Source organism: Glycine soja, chromosome 13, assembly GCF_004193775.1.
Source record: "Glycine soja cultivar W05 chromosome 13, ASM419377v2, whole genome shotgun sequence".
Taxonomy (NCBI): domain Eukaryota; kingdom Viridiplantae; phylum Streptophyta; class Magnoliopsida; order Fabales; family Fabaceae; genus Glycine; species Glycine soja.
The window spans coordinates 16091070-16109697 of NC_041014.1; the positions used below are offsets into that span (position 1 = coordinate 16091070).

General features: G+C 31.0%; 1 protein-coding gene across 1 annotated transcript; it reads left to right on the top strand.

Moving 5' to 3' along the window:
- Positions 1–15769: 15769 nt before the first annotated feature.
- Positions 15770–17384, top strand: LOC114380907 (zinc-finger homeodomain protein 9-like). Its single transcript, XM_028340023.1, has one exon. The coding sequence runs from the start codon at positions 16074–16076 to the stop codon at positions 17067–17069; it is 996 nt and encodes a 331-aa protein (XP_028195824.1). The 5' UTR covers positions 15770–16073; the 3' UTR covers positions 17070–17384.
- Positions 17385–18628: the final 1244 nt, after the last annotated feature.

Genomic DNA, 18628 nt, shown 5'->3' on the forward strand with positions numbered 1-18628 from the left:
AGTTAATTGTAATGGATAATATTACTCATATTGATAAGGACTAAAATGGAATTAAAATATAAAGTATAGGGACTAAAAAAATCACTTTCAACTTATAGGGATTAAAAGAGAATTAAAATACAAATTATAAAGACTATAAAAACCAATTTCAAAACTATAAAGACTAAAAGAGAATTAAAATATAAATTATAGGGACTAAAAAAATCACTTTCAAACTATAACAACAAATTAGATTGAGGTACACATAGTTGGCGAATTCTAATATGAAGTAGTTTGTTTTGAGGTACACCGGTGAAGTAATGATTAAGACCGTACGATATATTATTAAAATGATAGACGGTCAAGATTGATGACCTATTATTGATTAAGTAATTATTTTTGAAAATGTAATTTTGAATTATTTTATATTAATGATACAATTGTTAAATCTAAATTTATTAATAATTAAATTATCTTTACAAATTTAATTCCACTTCTCTTGACACGAAATTCATCTGAGTCTTCACACTTGAATGTTTTTTAGATCTGGAATTTTTTAAGATATGCACCAACAGGCTCTTCATGAACGTTGTCGTATCGCAGTTAGCCACCACACTGACCACCTCCCATCCTCCACCGTGAAGTTCAGCGGTGGCTTTTATTTTCTGTTTGCTCTCTGTTGTAGCATTGCCGTTATTATCCCCTGTTTCCCCTTCCTTCGCCAACAACACAAACACCGACATCAAAAAGCGATGGCTTTTTTTATTACTTATCTTCACCAACAAGATCTCATTTAATTTCTCCCTTTCACATAAAACACTAATCAACCAACCAGAACATAAGATCTCAATTTTTTCTCTCCCTTTCACACGTCGGTAACCAAGCGGCGATTCAAACACAGAACCAAGGTCACAATTTTCTTATGTAAAAAAATGTCATTTTTTCTTTCTTTCGCACGTCGTTGGTGCAAACATAAAACAAGATCTATTTTTTTTATGCTCCCTTTCACACAATAGATGAGGTTGGGAGGGTTCCGATGCGGGTGAGGTGGAGGAAGGACAGCGGTGGCGGAAGGCATGGTTGACGACGACAAAGGGAAGATCGTTAGCGTGGTGGTGGGGTGGGTGTAGCCGGAGAATTCAGATCTGAAAAAGAAAAATAAAACAAAGGAAACGAAAGAGAAAAAGATAAGAACATAAAAAAATATTTTATAATAATTTTTATATGATTTCATTTTTTAAATAAAAAATGTTTTTTGATTTTTTTTTATAACGAACCTATTATAGTTAGTAAGAAACACTTCCTCAGGGGTGAGGAAGTGTTTTGCGACTTCATATTAGAATCCACCACACATAGTCAACTTTTATGTCTAGCCCAAACACGGCTTGCCTATTTTGCACTAGTTATTTGTAAAATGAGTTATTAGTTATTATTACACGACAAGGTTTCTCTTACCTTGCATGTTTCTGGTAGTGGCTGGCGACTATGTCCTACGAACATAAAATTATTTTGTCCATTAGTTTGGATGGTGTTTCATTACAACTATTTTTGCTTTTATAAGATAAAGCCATTATTTCATATATGTCTAGTTCTAATCTAGGCAATTTCTACGATGAACCGGTCTCTTAAGTGTGTGTTTGGATGAGTGATCGAGGTCGTACCCGAATCAAATAAACATTAAAAATGCAGTATCTAGAAAGTGATCCTAGGTCGTCTCCCAACGAGCAATGGTCAACCAAACGTTCATAATAGATAGTAATTAAAACAGTAACAAATTGGGGGGTTGTTTATTTTTGTAAATTAAACAGCAAGCAAATTTTAATTGGAAAATATCATAATTAAAATATGTTGTTTCCCCTTGATTCACAAGCAAGTCTTTTATCCTAGGTTACGAAAATTTATCCTTTACCAGTTCAACCACTAAATCCAACCCTAAATTAAATTACTAAGCGAAATTTAACATAAGGCAGTCATTATGTGATTAAGCAACACATACACCAATTAATCATGAACAAAATTGATCATTAAACATGAACATAAATTAAGCGCAGAGACAATTAATCAAGCACTAAGCATGCATGAATTAATAGCAACAATTACAGAGTAATTGGTGAAGAGGAAAAACTGATCAGAATTCAATAGTAATAATAAAACTTCAAATAGAGTTGTGCTTAATCCTCAAGGGAAAACAACGCTGGGGACTTAGTCTTCCATTAATCAGTAGAAAACGAAATTGCAGATTGAAGCAGAAAACGAAATTTTATTGCTACGTGAATAGTAAAAATTGGAATTGCAAAACCTAAAATTATTCTTTCTCCCCTAAACGAAAAGCCTCCTAAACTAAAACTTTGGTGTTGTTATATAGGTTCTGAGCCCCCAAAGCTTACAAATCTGTTTTAAGTCCAAGCCCATTAATAAAATAAAATCTGGACAATATAAGATAAGATTTAATAAAATAAAATTTAGATGAAATAAAATCTGGATAAGATAAGATAAGATAAAATCTAGATGAAATAATATCTAGATTAGATAAAATCTGGATAAGATGAGATTTGGTATAATAAAATTGTCTGCTCTCTTCAAGTCCAAGCCCAATTGCTTATAATTCTCCTGAAATTAAATTAAAAACACAAAATTAGTCCAGTAGGCCCAAATGATAAAACTGCATAATTAATTTGACAATTAAGGCTAATCAGAAATTAAAATGATGACAAAAAGAGTTAACAAATAGGAAAAAATTATGACACATCAAATCCCCTCACACTTAGCCTTTTGCACTCCTGGGCAAAATAAAAAAACAAAGCAAGGGACAAATCTAGAGACATTAGAGAGAAACAAACAGACACAAAAACAATTACATATTTCTCAATGAATCTCAAGGAATGAAAAGAATGGGTAATATCCAACACGTAAAGAGTTAAAGAATCAAGGTCGTCATAAAAATCATCCAAGCATCTCAAACATGGCAAGATAGTCAATCAGCTCAATAATGAAAAGTGATAAAGCCTCACAAGATATGCACTTTATCTCTCGAGTGTCTAGGCTACTGTTTACTCTCAAAGCACCCATGAAAACAAACATCACATAGACTTGGCAAGACTCTAAAATTGACAACCACATCATAAACACATGCACATGAGGATCAAAAGGTCTTTTAAGGTTGTAATGGAGCCAAGGACAAGGTAGATGAAAGAATGGGATAGTAGCTAAAACCCCAAGGAATAAAGGAGCAATGGGGAATAAGTGAGAAGTAAGAAAAAGTAGTAAACCCCAAAACCAAAATTACAAATTAAGCTTTAAAAAGTAAACCCAAAACAAAATCAACCAAGTCCTCAATTAATCCAAGTCTTCAAACCAAGACCTCATTTATTCAACTTCATTCTTTTTCTTTTTCTGTTTTTTTTTTTTTTGTATTGTTTTTAAACGTGAACAGTAGCAATTGAAAGCATTTGAAAAATAAAGCAACAATTAGGCAATATATGTATACATCATCAAGCATGGCCAATAAAAATATATCATCCAATGAAACATACCCCCCCCCCCTCTCACACTTATTTCTAAAACAATTCCAAAGCTCCAAAATTCCTTAAGGGTAGGGTTAGATCATGGTTTCTCACTTTAGACTTGTAATGAGCTTCAAAACAAAGAAAGGGGAACATAGGCTCAAAGGGGCTATCAAATGAATTAATTCAAGGTAGACTCATTTGGCTAGAGGCTTATAAGAACAAAATGCCTAAATCTTCTCCTAACATGCATGTGAAGCAAGAAGTATCAACAAGAGTCAAGCCAAGGTTATTGTGCAAGCAATCAATGGGGCAAAACACACCGAATAAAATCAATGATGATGGCTCAAATTCTCACCAAGGGTAAATCTATCACTTCCAATTCAAACTTTCAAAACTAACTTGACATGCAGAGAAAAATAAGGATTCTAATTCACAAAATGCCAAGAAATTCCTATTTCAAAAACAATTACTCATTACCTATACATAACTCAAAATTCAAAGAGGAACATGCAATGTTGTACACAAAACATAAAACAAAAATAACAAAATTAACCTAGAAAAAACCTAATAAAATTAAACTAGAATACCCAACAAAATTAAAGAACAATCTCCCCCCCCCCTCACACTTAAACAACACATTGTCCTCAATGTAGCACAATTATAAGATCAAGAACAATCAATAAATTTGGACAAGTGCAATAAAAGTAAAGAATGAGACAGAAAAAGAAAACTCCCTAAGTTATGGAATGAAATCAAAAAATATATATTTTGATAGAATGAAATCAATGAATGATGTGAATGAAGAAAAACAAACAAGAATAATTAGAATAAAAATCAATTTATAGAATCCTCATTTTTAAGAGGTGTGTTTCAATTTCAGAGACATTGTCGACACTTCGGGGTTAAGTTTTTCAAAATAATAACTAGTTATGAAAATGGTGCGGGGTGAGCACATGTAGTATTCTATAACCCTATCAATTGCATCACTATATAAAAATTTGACTAGACATGACAACGGGGCGGGGACGGGTATTATCTCCCTAGTCCCTGACCCCGACCCCCAACATATCCTTATACCCGTCCCCGATACTTTACGAGTTGAAATTTATTACCCCACTCTCGATTCAAATTTGGAAAAAAAAATAATTTGTAAAAAAAATATATTAAAAATATGATTTTAGAAAAAATAAATTGATTGTTACACATTTATTTTTAACTATTTATATATCAATAAATTCATTGCAGCGCATTTGTTTACAAAAATCATCAAGAAAAAAACTTAAATTATGTAAAAATTCTAAAATAAAATTAATAAATAATTAATAAAATTTTAATAATTTCATCATCAAGACGGGTGATGACATCTCATCCTCGACCTCGATTAAAAAAATTGGATAATCCTCAAACCTGTATTTGATCAACTCAGATATTCCCTATCAAAGGTAAGACGGGTTCAAGCGAATACCCACATGTACATATTTTATTGTCATGCCTAAATCTGACTCGTGCTCATCTCATACTTGTATGGGTATTCGTTATAAGTGAATATTAACAAATTTTATCAATATTGCAATTACTCATGGGCATCCAAAAATATGTACTAATTTTTTTATTAAAAAAATCAACAATTACACGAATTTTCTTCATTCATTCACAATACTTAAAATATATCAATTCAAGCAAATTTGTATAATATCATGTAAATAAATAAGTGTATTTTAATTAACTTTATAATAGTGGCCACTTGCGAGCATGGATATCTTAATAACCATCTCCGCCTTGTAACTAAATGACCCGTGTAACTATCCAAATTGAATTTGTTATAAATTTTATTTGTGAGTAAGTATCGGCAGGCATGGATATTTTTAGGATTTAGAAGTTAGAGATGATAATATTTTCTAGACATCATACTTTTATTATGTTAATTAATTTAATACTTAAAATATTTTGCAGCATAATGTTAAAAATAATAGAAAATAACATGAATAATGCAACAATTAAAATAAATAGTGTAATATTAAATTATTCAAAAACAATAAAAATAAATAAACCTATCATCTATCTGTTAAACTGTAATGTATGTTAAAATAATGAAATAAATATTATAAACTGTATAATAGTTAAAATAAATAGTATAATATAAAATATCTAAAATTGTAAAATAAAATAAAATAAACTATTATCCACCATTATCAATATCTTATGTAATAAAAGGCTAACAATAGGAAACCTTATCTTATAAAAAATGATTTTATATATATATATTAAAATCTTACCTTGTGTGAAAAAGAGTAAAAAGGGAAATGTAATAAACATTTCAAAGATAAAAGAGGAATAAATTTAAAAATTTAATTAACCATATATTTCTAGTGAATTTGGATTGACCAATTAACATGTAAAAGTATAAGTGGATTATGTTAGACATTTAAGTATGACTGATGAAACTTTATATGTATCGATAAGAAGTGGGTTTAGTGAGGAATTAAATAAGTGAGAAAATTCACTCACTTATTCGCTAAAAATACTGGAATAAGATTACATGTGATATCTACCATTGTGTTTTTCTATTTCACTCATTAATATAACGTTTGATTATTTTCGGGCTCTAACAAGTGCAAAACAAGAGTTGGGAATTTAATAGACTATGATAAAGTCCTATATGATAATATCAGTAAACGAGTTTATATAGTGAGTATTCATATATAAAATTTGACTAAAAACAAGTTATTTTTGTTAAAAACATGTTGAAAAAGCCCATAAAAGCTCACTAGAGTCAAGATATAGTACTAAGCTTACTGATATTGTGGTTTCTTCCAATATTTTAAAATCTGGATTAAAAATTTAATTAGTAATTAATAGATATTAATTCACAATAATTTATTAATTAATAAACACATTCGCCTATTAATAAACATCTCCAAGTTTTTTAAGGTTTCCCGGACCCGCTAAGGCACCAACTTCCCTTATTTTTATTATTCAACTCTTTTTATACATACCCTTATTTTTATTATTCAACTAGATATATATGTTCTATCCGTTACTAATAATTTGGATTGATGAAATTGAAGGAGAAAGTGACATAACATTCTTCTTCGTTTTTTTCCTTTATTTTTTTTCCAAAGAAGGTATGTTTGGTTCATTGGTTGATTTTTCTGATTCATTTGGGTTGTTTCACTTGTTTAGTTGTGATGGCAAATCATGGAGCAGTGAGTCATGATAGTGCGCCTGAACGCCTAGTTATATTTCCCTGATATATATTTGGCTCCTCTCCACTTTTCCTTGTGTCTCGTTCCTATACGTACCCAAGCTCTAGGGTACATTTTTCTTCTTGCCCTTGGATCTTCAACTTCAAGTCTGGCCAAAAATAATGCAATGATCAGTTTCGATCCCATGATTTCTGAGCTAGAAGCAGCATGGGTTTCAATTTTTCTACCATGGGTTGTTTCAATTATTGTTATGTATTACAAGAAAACTAAGAAATAAATAAATAAATTCTAATAACAATCATGCAATTATTGGATGGATTTGGATCATATATATGTTGTTGGGTCTACGTGCATTACTCTTGGGATGTAAATGAGATGACTATCTATAAAATCATTGAGGCTGGCTTTTCTTCAAAAGGACGTATTAATTAATTTTCTTTTAGTAACAAAAAATAGTTCACAATCATTGAATGCATTAATCTTATTTGATTAAACATAATAAAACTCCTACGACCAATTAATGTTCCTTTTTATAAACAAAATGAAGCTAAGAAATTTCATTATTGCATGGAAACCAATTTCACAAGTTGAGGAATATTCAAACTCAACTTCAATAAAAAAGCCAAAAAAAATCATCAAAAGACAACGCGAGGTTGAACAGATATTCACAAATTCAAATTTAGTAGTCATGCCTAACACACTAATAATCAAATTTAAGTGTTTTAAAAAAAATTGAACTAATGTTTTACTTAATTTGGAAATGTGTAAAAAAGGTTGATTTTTTTTTAATTATTATTTATGTATATGCTTGAATCATGGGTGAACATTTAGTCTCTCCATGATATTCCATGTACAATGTGTTTTCATGCGGAAATGACTATGATGGTATGAGTTTAATCTTGTGTCTAATTTGATCATTGCGAGCTTAAAATGCATCTATAATGACTATATGTGTTTTTGAAGCTGGAAAAAAGAAACATTTGTTTGAACATGTGTAAGTCTTAGCCAAGGTATGCTTATGATGAGGAACATGTATAAATTTTGTTTGGATGAAGAACTTTAAGCAAATAAACCAAGAAGACAAGTTAGTGAAGATGGAAGATACACAATACTGTAAGGGAAAGAAATTTTGTTTTTTGTTATTTGTGGTGTGTTCCTGGGATGGAAGATATTGCATTGATGCAATAGGCATGTGCCCTCTTGCTATAGATGCTTTTCAGATGATGTAGGAATGACTTTATATATGGGGGTTGGGGTGCTTATTATCTATTATCAGCTGGTACATTCAATAATAATTGTGGTAATGGCTTGAATCTTAGTTTATGCACTGCATATATTGTATACGCTAAGACTCCGGTTGTTTTGTTCGTTGTATTTTACCTGCACTTCTTGTGCGATAATAATAATTCCTTTTTGTTGTGAAAAAAAACAAAAAGAACCAAATAGCATATTAAAGAAATCTTAAGACACTAAAATTTCTAAGATTTTGTTGAAGTGTAACTCCTTATGAATCTTTAAGTTTTAATGAACAAATTTTGAAGGTAAATTATAAGATATATAAACTTAGCTGCTACTACCATCATTCTTAAGTATAATATTTTTTTATTATTATTTCGTCCCTTTATAAAATTATTTTATTATCTTTCGCATTAATTATTTTTTTTATCAAAATATCTTTAATTATTTTATAATAAATGTTAATTAAAAAGATAAATTCATTCTTTCTTTTATAAGAATTAGAGAAAAAGACTACCACACATTAATTAATTAATTAATTAGGTAAAAGTAATTAAGTGAAAAAAATAAAAATAATGAGTCCCAATAGTTTTAAGTTGAACTTATACATGCGAGAATTTTAAATGTCAAAAAAATTATAACTAATTATCTTTAAGTCCAACTTACCTTCATGCTGCCTATAAGACATTACTTCGACTAATATCCTTAAATGTGTATATGTCTAATGTTGAAATTTCCCCGACTCATATCTATAGGATATTGACTACTTTAATTGATATCCTAAAAGGATATAAATTGCATTCTTTAATGTCTTTCCCCTAAGCGACTTTGATAGAAAAAAATTAAACGTCTTTACAAGTCTAATTTTTATAACATTACATGTTATAAAACAATTTCACAATTATTGAAGAAAAATAGATGGGAGACTATTTGCAGTATTAAGAATTAGAGGGAGTAATAAAAAAAAATCACATAATAAGTTATTTAATATTTATTTTTAAATAATTCTAAATATCTAATAAAACATATTTAATATTTTTAAACATATACTTACAAAGACACGTATTAAAAAAAATCTTTAAAGAGAAAAAAAAAGTTCGGTCTTTAACCTATGCTCTTTGTTTTGTTTTACACTTTTACTTCTTTTTTCTTCTGTGATTGATTTGCCGTCTACCAGCCCGTACCTGCCCATGCTCCAAACTCAGTGCCCTCCATAACGGACCCTGTTTTCCTCTTGGCTTTTTCTTAGTTTTATTTATAATTTCTTTATGTCTCAATTAATTACTTCATTAATGTTAGTAATTAACTCCATCTATTCTTTATTTAACCACTACAGTACTTAGTAACTTTGACTTTCATCCTTGCATGGCTGACTCACACGTGGCACGATGTGGCTCTCGTTTAACACGTGTTGGGTGATTTGGGACCCTTCTTACGTCCCTAATTGTGATTATAAGTAACTACGGTTGACGAGCAATGCCGGTTCATGCAACAAAGTAATTTTTCCCAACCTCAAGGGCACTTCTGTCCGAAAATAATAGAAAGAACATCTCCTGGTCTCAGGGTACACAAAACAATACTATGCTTACATCATTAAAATTGAATAAAACTAAGAAAATAAGATGCAATCAATATGTTTTATAAACTATTTATGATATGAGGACACCAAAAATTATGTTGGTGAGTTAGTCTGTCTATACTTTTGAATCTTCTATAGTAAATTTAGTTTTTCTTCTGAACATAGAGAATGTGTATTAAGAAGAACCTGTTAGTATTTTTTTTATTAAAGATTGAATTTTTTCAATAAATTTTTTTTTATCATCATAATTGATACATGGTATTTATTACTTTGACTAATGACTAATTTTTATTATAAAATATGATTGATCATTTTTAATAGGATTTTTCATTCGAATAATTTTTTTTTTATTTATAAAATTCAAACTCAAAATCTATTTAAGTGAATCAAACTCAAGATTAGTCAAACCAACTTATTGATAACTGAAAATATCTTGATTGAAGAAGATGCTTTTGACTTTATTAAATAAGCAAATAAAAATATGATTATATTATTTAGTTTTATTTATGGTTCAATATTCTAGTATAATATTGTCACGGTGGTGGACGCACCCCGTTTCACATTGCACGGTGTCCGGAATATTGTCACCTTTCAATTTTTAGAGTAAAGGTAATGTGGTGCATCCACCTCTTTTTGCTTGAAATTACCGAGCATGTCACTACCCTTTTTACTATGTCTCTTCATTGAAGAGTGAGAAGGTTGAGAAAAGAAAATGTGGATTACATGCGTTTGCATTAACCAAAGTGGAGTTCAGTTCTTACAAAGAGAAAAGAAAAGTAGTAGTAGTAAATAAATGAATGTGCATTTAGATTTACATTACGATAAATATTCATTTTGTTCTTTAGTAGTATGAGACGGTAATTAATTAGTTTATGAAAAATAAAAAAAATTAAATCTAGATAAGGAATATATAAAAAGTGTGATCCTATTATTAAATTTATTAGATTATTTTACCATCAAATTGTAATATTTAAATGTAAGTTTTTTCAATGATCAATTTGATATTAAATTAAAAAATTTAAAAATTAATTTATTAATAAATTATCTATAAAATTAATCTATTATATTTTTACATTCTAAAATAAAATTTAAATTTTTCATCTTAAATTTTTAAGAGATGAATTTATTTCTTCTCATAATTTCAAAAATAAAAAATAAGTATATAGCCTTTACATTTACAACATATTTGCATTGGCTTCCCTAAAACCAGCACAATAATGAATTAACTGCGGAGCCTGCCCTTTCTTGCCAGCTTGACAAATTTTACATGGGTTACAGCCAGTGGGCTCTAACTTTAGCACAATTTGAAGAAATTGGTTTTTCTGTTATTTTCTTTTAGCTCTTTTTTATTCTTCATGTAATTGTGTTAATATTTAATTTTATGATTTAATTTTAAAATTATATGATTTTCAAGGGACAACTCATGAACAATTGAAAAAGGAACATCTTAAGGTCCGTGCCAACTCATCATTGTTTCTTCCACTCATCATTCATCATTTCATATCCTCCCTCCTTCCACAAACCTTCCTTCTCACCAATCAATTCTTCTAAAATAGTAATTATTCATTTAAATGACATTATATAATATAATAATATAATATTGTAACAACTAACAACCAATAATAATAATGTCAAATATTAACCACAATTTTTCTTAAATTAGAGTAAATTATCTAAATTAAAAAGTTTTTATAAAGTTATCTAATAATAAATTATCATAGTAGTATTTTTTTCACAATAAAGTCACAGTTTAGATACAATTTCATTGATAATTTTAATATGATTTTCAAATAAAATTAGAATTTTACTTCAAAAATTAATTTATATTTTTTTTTATATAAACCACAGTTTTTATTGAAGACAATATTATTTGAGTTAGGATTTTTTAGCCCCCTACACATCCTCTCTCCTCAATATTTCCAAAATACACCTCTTTCTATTTTATTACCCAAAATACATTAGTTTTCAAGTGTTTTGAGAAGTCGGGATTGACCACCTGACTTCTGGAAGTTGGCGCCTTCTTTTTCTAAAAATTTTTATTTTATTTTTAAATTTATGTTTTAATTTAAATTATTAAAATAATAAAATATTATATTATATAAAAATATTTTTAATTGATTTTAAAAACAATTTTTTATTAAAATAATTTTTATTTATTTAAGAAAATGATGTTATTAAGTATAATTATTTTTCTTATATTATTTAATTTATACAAGACTTTTTTAAGTTAACATTTTAATTTTTTTTTAAATCTAAATTTTTTCTAATAATATTTTTGTTTTAATACAAAATTAAAAATTTTAATATTATTATTTTACTAAATATAATTTGTTTGTTTATGTCATTAGATTTTTTTAAAAAATGATAATACTTTTTGTTTAACAATTTATTTATATAAGAACATTACATTATAAATAAAATACTTAAACAATGACACTTGTGTAAGGAAAAACTAAAGATGAAGACATGTTGAAACAATTGTTTCTATTATGACTTTGTTGTCGACAAATTCCACAATTTTTTCTAATATGCCGTTCATTTTCTTCTTGGTCCATCTCAGTAGAAATGTGAGTTGAAATCGAATGACCTTTTGCAATCTTTCTTCTTCTCGGATTAGGACCCCACTGATCTCCATATTCTTGCCACATTGATTCATGTGGCAGTAGAATTGTCTTTACAATAAATGTGTGATTATGTTTGTCAAATTGTTAATTCGTTAACAATGTGTGTATTTGATTTTTGTTAACCACTATTCATTGCCTCGGAGATGACTTTGGAATACTGCAAGTCGGAGTTGATCATTATTTGAGTTTGTCAGTCTCTAATAGCAAAGAGTTTTGCGGTCTTAAAGTACGTCTCTCTAACCAACTATGACACCAACAAATGTCTTGTGTTTACCGACTCAGACAAATTTGTAGTCATATGTCCCCAATGTTTCCCCTCATCAAAGCATTATACCCAATATTTTGTGGGGGTAACTGAAGCCATTAAGCTGCACTTGGCTTGGCTTATTCGCACAAATATCCCCAAGATGTCGCTAATGCATCTTCTCCATGTATGCGTAATCTGTAAATATTTAATCAATCTATTACGTTATGAAATTTGATTCAAAGTAAAGTTTAACGAAGAAAAAAATAGATTCTCACCCGCCATGAATGGTTTCTTCAAATGTTTGCAGTTTGAGTTACCGTGAAGGAAATTTTGTGCAATGTGACGCAAGCAGAGAAATGGGATGTGTCCTGAACCCATAAGTTAGTTGGGTTGTTGTAGGCACTTATAATCGAGGGGTGCCTATCTGAAAGGAGAGAAATGTTAATTTGCGGAGTAACATGCCTTCTCAAATCCTTTAGGAAAAAATCCCATGCCTAAATTTGTCTCTGCTTTTATAATGGCGTGCGTAGGCGGCAATCAGGAAGATATGATTAGTTCCATCTTGTGCTACTATCAATAATGTGTCAGTATACTTTCCATCAAGTCATGCACCATCTACTTGTACTATGAGTTTGCAATATGCAAACTCATTAATGATGCATAGACCAACTGACCAAAAGACACGTTTAAACAATTATCTATTATTCACAACAAAAAAATATGACATTGAATTGATAACTCACAATTTAAATTTAAGTTTCAAAATGATATTAATGGATGTTTGAAGCACAATGTAGCAGAGTAAAATCAAATTCAAAATTGACAACACTTTACAATTTTACACACATCTCTGAAAAAATAATATATGCTTCACCAACAACAAAACAGACATTGAATTGCCAACTCACAATTTAAATTTAAGTATAAAAGTAATAATAATGAACGCCTGGTGCATCAGACAACATGGTAAATTCACAATCGAAATCGACAACACTTTGCAATTTACCCAAGTCCCTGAAAAACAATAGATGTTTCACCAACAAAATTGACATTGATTTGACAACTCACAAATTGCATTCAATTCTCAAAGTGATAATGGGTGGTCTGATGTACCAAGTAGTTGAGTAATATCATCGTCGAAATTGACAATGCTTTATAATTTACCCAAGTCTCTGAAAAAACAATAGATGCTTCACCAACAAAACTGACATTGATTTGACAACTCACAATTTGCATTCAATTCTCAAAGTGATAATGGACGGTCTGGTGCACCAAGTAATAGGATAAAATCACAGTCGAAAATTCATAATACTATGCACTATAACGATAAAAGCAAAATTACAATAATGACATGTGTCGATAAACATCAACGGGGTGAAGCTTCAAACAACTATAAATAACACAAAACACCCTCAATATAGTCACACACTTCCGCACAACATACCTTCACAAACCATATTCAATCTCAATACTATGACTTTCTTAGGAGACACACGAACTCAGACCATTTCTAACTCGAGATTAGCATTCATTTTCCTAAATAGATCAATCATTCACAACCAAGCTGACAACCATCCCATCCATAGATGCAGGTCAACAATCTTTGACTCATTCTCAGCAATTGAAAAATGATGATGATGTTCGCACAATGTACCATCAACCTACTTCGATCCACCATCACTCCTGCTCATGATGCAATGTTGTATTACAAAGGCAAGTGGAACATACCACGACAAGGTGATTTTGGGTTACTCCTTCATTGGAACAAACCCAATAAGATTTTAAATTCTTTTGAGATGTAGCATGAAAAACTCAAGGATGTCATCAAGCAAGTTGCACCTATAGGGGTTTCCCTTATGGAATTCACGAATCACAATTGGTCAGACAATTGTTCTTTCGACAACCAGGACATACAAAATATTCAGAAAAATTAATCGAGTATCAAATAATAGAGTTGATAACCAATGAAGACGTGTTAAAGGTGCTAATAGAATTCAACTACTGGAAGCGTTTTTGTCTAATAGAAATTTTTGCTATTTTTAACAAACCAATAATCCAATTATTGCAAAAAGACATGTCCACTGGACAACACCTTTCAAAACACAACACCTTTCAAACTAAGATTATTTTTGTCATTTTCATGTTGAAATTGTTATTGTTATTACATTGCATTATTTTCGTTTTATTATGTTTCGTTTATTATTTTTCAAATTCATTTTATTATTTTTAATTGTTATTTGAGAGTTTTAATTTCGTCAAAAGTCTTATATAAATTAAATATTATCAAACAAAGTCTATAATCAATTAAGTCTGGTATAAATTAAATAATATAAGAAAAATAATTATACATAATAACATTATTTTCTTAAACAAATAAAAATTATTTTAATAAAAAATATTTTTAAAATCAATTAAAAATATTTTTATATAATATAATATTTTTATTATTTAAAAAGCGTCAATGCCCAAAAGTCGGGGTGACCAATCGTGACTTCTCAATACATTGAAAACTAATGTACTTTGGGTAATAAAATAAAAAGAAGTGTATTTTGAAAATATTGAGGAGGAGAGTATGTAGGTGGGTAAAAAATCCACTTGAGTTAAGTAGGACTTGAACTAATATTTAAATTGAAACAATCTTATATTAATTGATTTATGCATTTAGTTGTATTTATAGTCTATGTTAGTTTTTAATTAAATTTTATTACATATATCATTGAAATAAAACTCCAATTCTAATAAGAGGATGATACCAAAAGCATCTATTTAAGTTATATAGAGGCATGAATCCACAAATCTATTAGAAGGGTTGAATTTTTTTTCTTCCTTTGTAATTTTTTAAATATGTAAATTTTAATAAATAATATATTTTTAGGAAATATTTACTATTTTTACATATAAAATCAAAATATTTTTTTAATTTTAAATAAGAATAATCTTAACCATTATCATAATATTAACAATTTTTACACTAGTTATCACTTTAACTATTGTTTTAATAACAACAAACACAACTAATTCTTCACAATTTACACTATCAAATCTTAATCATCATTATTTTATATTATATAAAATTAATTTTATACTAATTAACTTAATATATATATATATATATATATATATATATTGTGAAATTTAATGAATGTATTTCTAACGTAACTTCTGATAATTTTTTTTATTGTTATCACTAATTCTGTAATTCATACAATAAATATATTAATATTATTACGTTGACTGAATAATAAGTAGAAGTAATAAATAGTAGCGTAGGAGAAGGGAGGGTATATTTATTACTCACATCTAGCCCCGAAGTAGGGTCAACAACTTAACCATAGATTAGAACCAGGGTTAAAAAAACAAGTGGTTAAGAAGGGACAACCACATAACCCGGATTTTTCATTATCAACAGTCCCTCACTCAAAAACCATCATCAACATCTCTTCAATTCTTCAATTCCTCTATTCCTCTCTCCTCCCTCTCCTTCACTTGAACAATTCCTTCTTCTTTTCCCCCTCAATTTTTTCTCTTCTTCAATTTTAGCCCTACACACAACATAAACTACAACAACAAACACCTAACCATTCACTCACTCACACATTTCTCTCTCAGTTTTAGCAACAGTTTGATGAAGTCGTCACAAAAAGCAACGGTTTTGGCTTAATTATTAGTATTATTGTTGTTATTATTATTACAAGGATGGAGATAATAACACCCACAGCAACCGCCACAAACGCAACCGCAAAATCGCCAGAACCCGACATAGAGACGATGACCCGGATCCATCAAAACCCGAACCCGAATCCAAAGCCGGTGTCTTTCTCCAACGGCGTCTTGAAGCGCCACCATGTAAACCACCGCGCCGCGGTGGTTTACAAGGAATGCCTGAAGAACCACGTGGCGAGCTTGGGTGGCCACGCTTTGGACGGCTGCGGCGAGTTCATGCCGTCGCCGGCGGCCACCGCCGACGACCCCAGCTCCATCAAATGCGCCGCCTGCGGCTGCCACCGGAACTTCCACCGCCGCGAACCGGAGGAGTCACCCATTTCTCCGGCGACACATCACGTCCTCGAGTACAGGCCACACCACCGCCACCACCCTCCGCCGCCTCACCGGAGTCCCAACTCCGCCTCCCCGCCGCCGATCTCATCCTACCCCTCGGCGCCCCACATGCTCCTCGCCCTCTCCGGCGGGGCCGGCCTCTCCGTCGCGCCGGAAAACACCGCCGCGCCGGCGCCGCCGCACCACTCGCGTAAACGCTTCCGGACGAAGTTCACCCAAGAACAAAAGGAGAAGATGCACGAGTTCGCGGACAAAGTTGGTTGGAAGATGCAGAGGCGCGACGAGGAAATGGTTATGGAGTTCTGCAACGAGATTGGTGTCGACAGAGGAGTTCTCAAAGTGTGGATGCACAACAACAAGAACACTTTCGCGAAAAAAGACAACCTTAACGGCAACAGTATCGGTAACGTTGCCATTGTCAGTGCCAACGGAGTTGCTCCCATTGGCGCCGTTGGCAGCGCTACCGTTAGAAGCAGCGTTCATGTCCACGAACATGAACACGGAGGAATTAACGGTAACGGTAGCGGCGACAACAACCACAACCCCCTCGGTTCCCGGGATGTGAACGAGTACGAGAATGATAGTGGGACTAACGGCGGCGGCGGTACTAATGGGTCTTCTTCTTCTTCTTGAAAAAAAAAATATGAGAGAGAATAATGATGTGTTTAGATGATAGAGTAATTAAGAGGTGGTACCCGTTAATTACTTAATTAGTCGTTTTCTTCTTCTTTCTTTTTTATTTTGATTTAATTGTTTAGTTTTTGTTAATTAATGAGATGAGATGAGATGACGATGATGTGATCACCTTCTTAACATGGGAGAGAGATTTGATTTTGATGATATTGATATCCGCAGGGAATGTAGAGTTCTTGTTTGATTCAGCTGCTTAATTATAGTTAAATGTTTAGTGTTAATTAATTAATTAGTGCTTCTGTTACCCCAATCTCATTTCTTGAGTGTGTATGCTGTTCTATTCTTTGTTTGTTCTTTTTCTCTCTTTTGGCATATCAGCTAGCAGCTGGCTTGGCTTTTCTTCTTCTTGCTCTCTCACTTTTGGTCTTTGGGATTGGATTTGCTCTACGAAAAACTCTGGCTTGGGAGTGTATTATTTTTATTATACTCTTCTTTTTGGTTGCGAAGATGATGATGATTGTTAAGCATTGTGCCCTTTTTATGCTCTGACATGGAATAAGTAATTATTGTTTTCTTCATATCTTGTGTCCGAGAGATAGAGGCAGGAAGTGTTAAGGGCGGTTCTTAATTGGTAATGTTGTTGTTATTCTATATTCTTCTAAGAAGAAAGTTAATCAAGGAAGCATGAACAAATTATATTATATTAGGGGAGTGTAATAAGGTTTTGGTAATCCAAGTGTGTTACGTATGAGAGGAGGAAAATGGAAAATGTACTTGGGGGATGATGAAGATGATGTGGCCAATGATTATAAGAAGAGAAACCTTGTTATCCTTTTAATTATTCTCTTTAATCAAGTCTTTCAGTCAACCTACAAATATCCTTTTTTATCCTTTATGTTAAAAATGAGAGGCTAGTTTCCTTGTTAGAGTTCTGGTTTTGGGAGAATCTTAATCCTACTTTATAAAGATAATGCTATTTAATAGTTTGTAACTAAATAGCCATATTTTATGCAATAATCACACTGCATGTGATCTTGGAAATGTTTGTAGGCTCTTTCCTTTTAAGGCAAGTAGATGAAGATCACTTTATTAATAATTAATAATGAATATTTAAATAATAAAGAGAAAGATAAAGATTAGAGAGAGAGAGGGACAGGTCACAGGGTATTGTGTCTAGCACCCCTCACATTATGGGTGCGTTTTGTTTTTGGTAACCCCTTATTATTTTAATTTATTACTTTGGTTATGGGTCCGCTATGGTGATCGGTGGTTTTTGTTTTGGATTTTGGTTTGGTTTATTGATGAAGTCACTAATCTTTTGTTTTGGTGTTGGGGTCCATAGGAAGTGGCCATGGTGCTCCTAACTACCAAGGCATGGGCTGGTCCTATGCCCTTAATTGCCCCTTAAAAACTGGGATATTTTGTGCAGTTTGATGAGGAATTTTATCAAACCAATTCCCCCTCCCCCACTAAATGAAACAGTAATCCACTGTGTGAAAGTGGTCTTCTTTGCCCACAATTGATTCCAAATGCATAGTACACTTAGAAATTCGAATCAT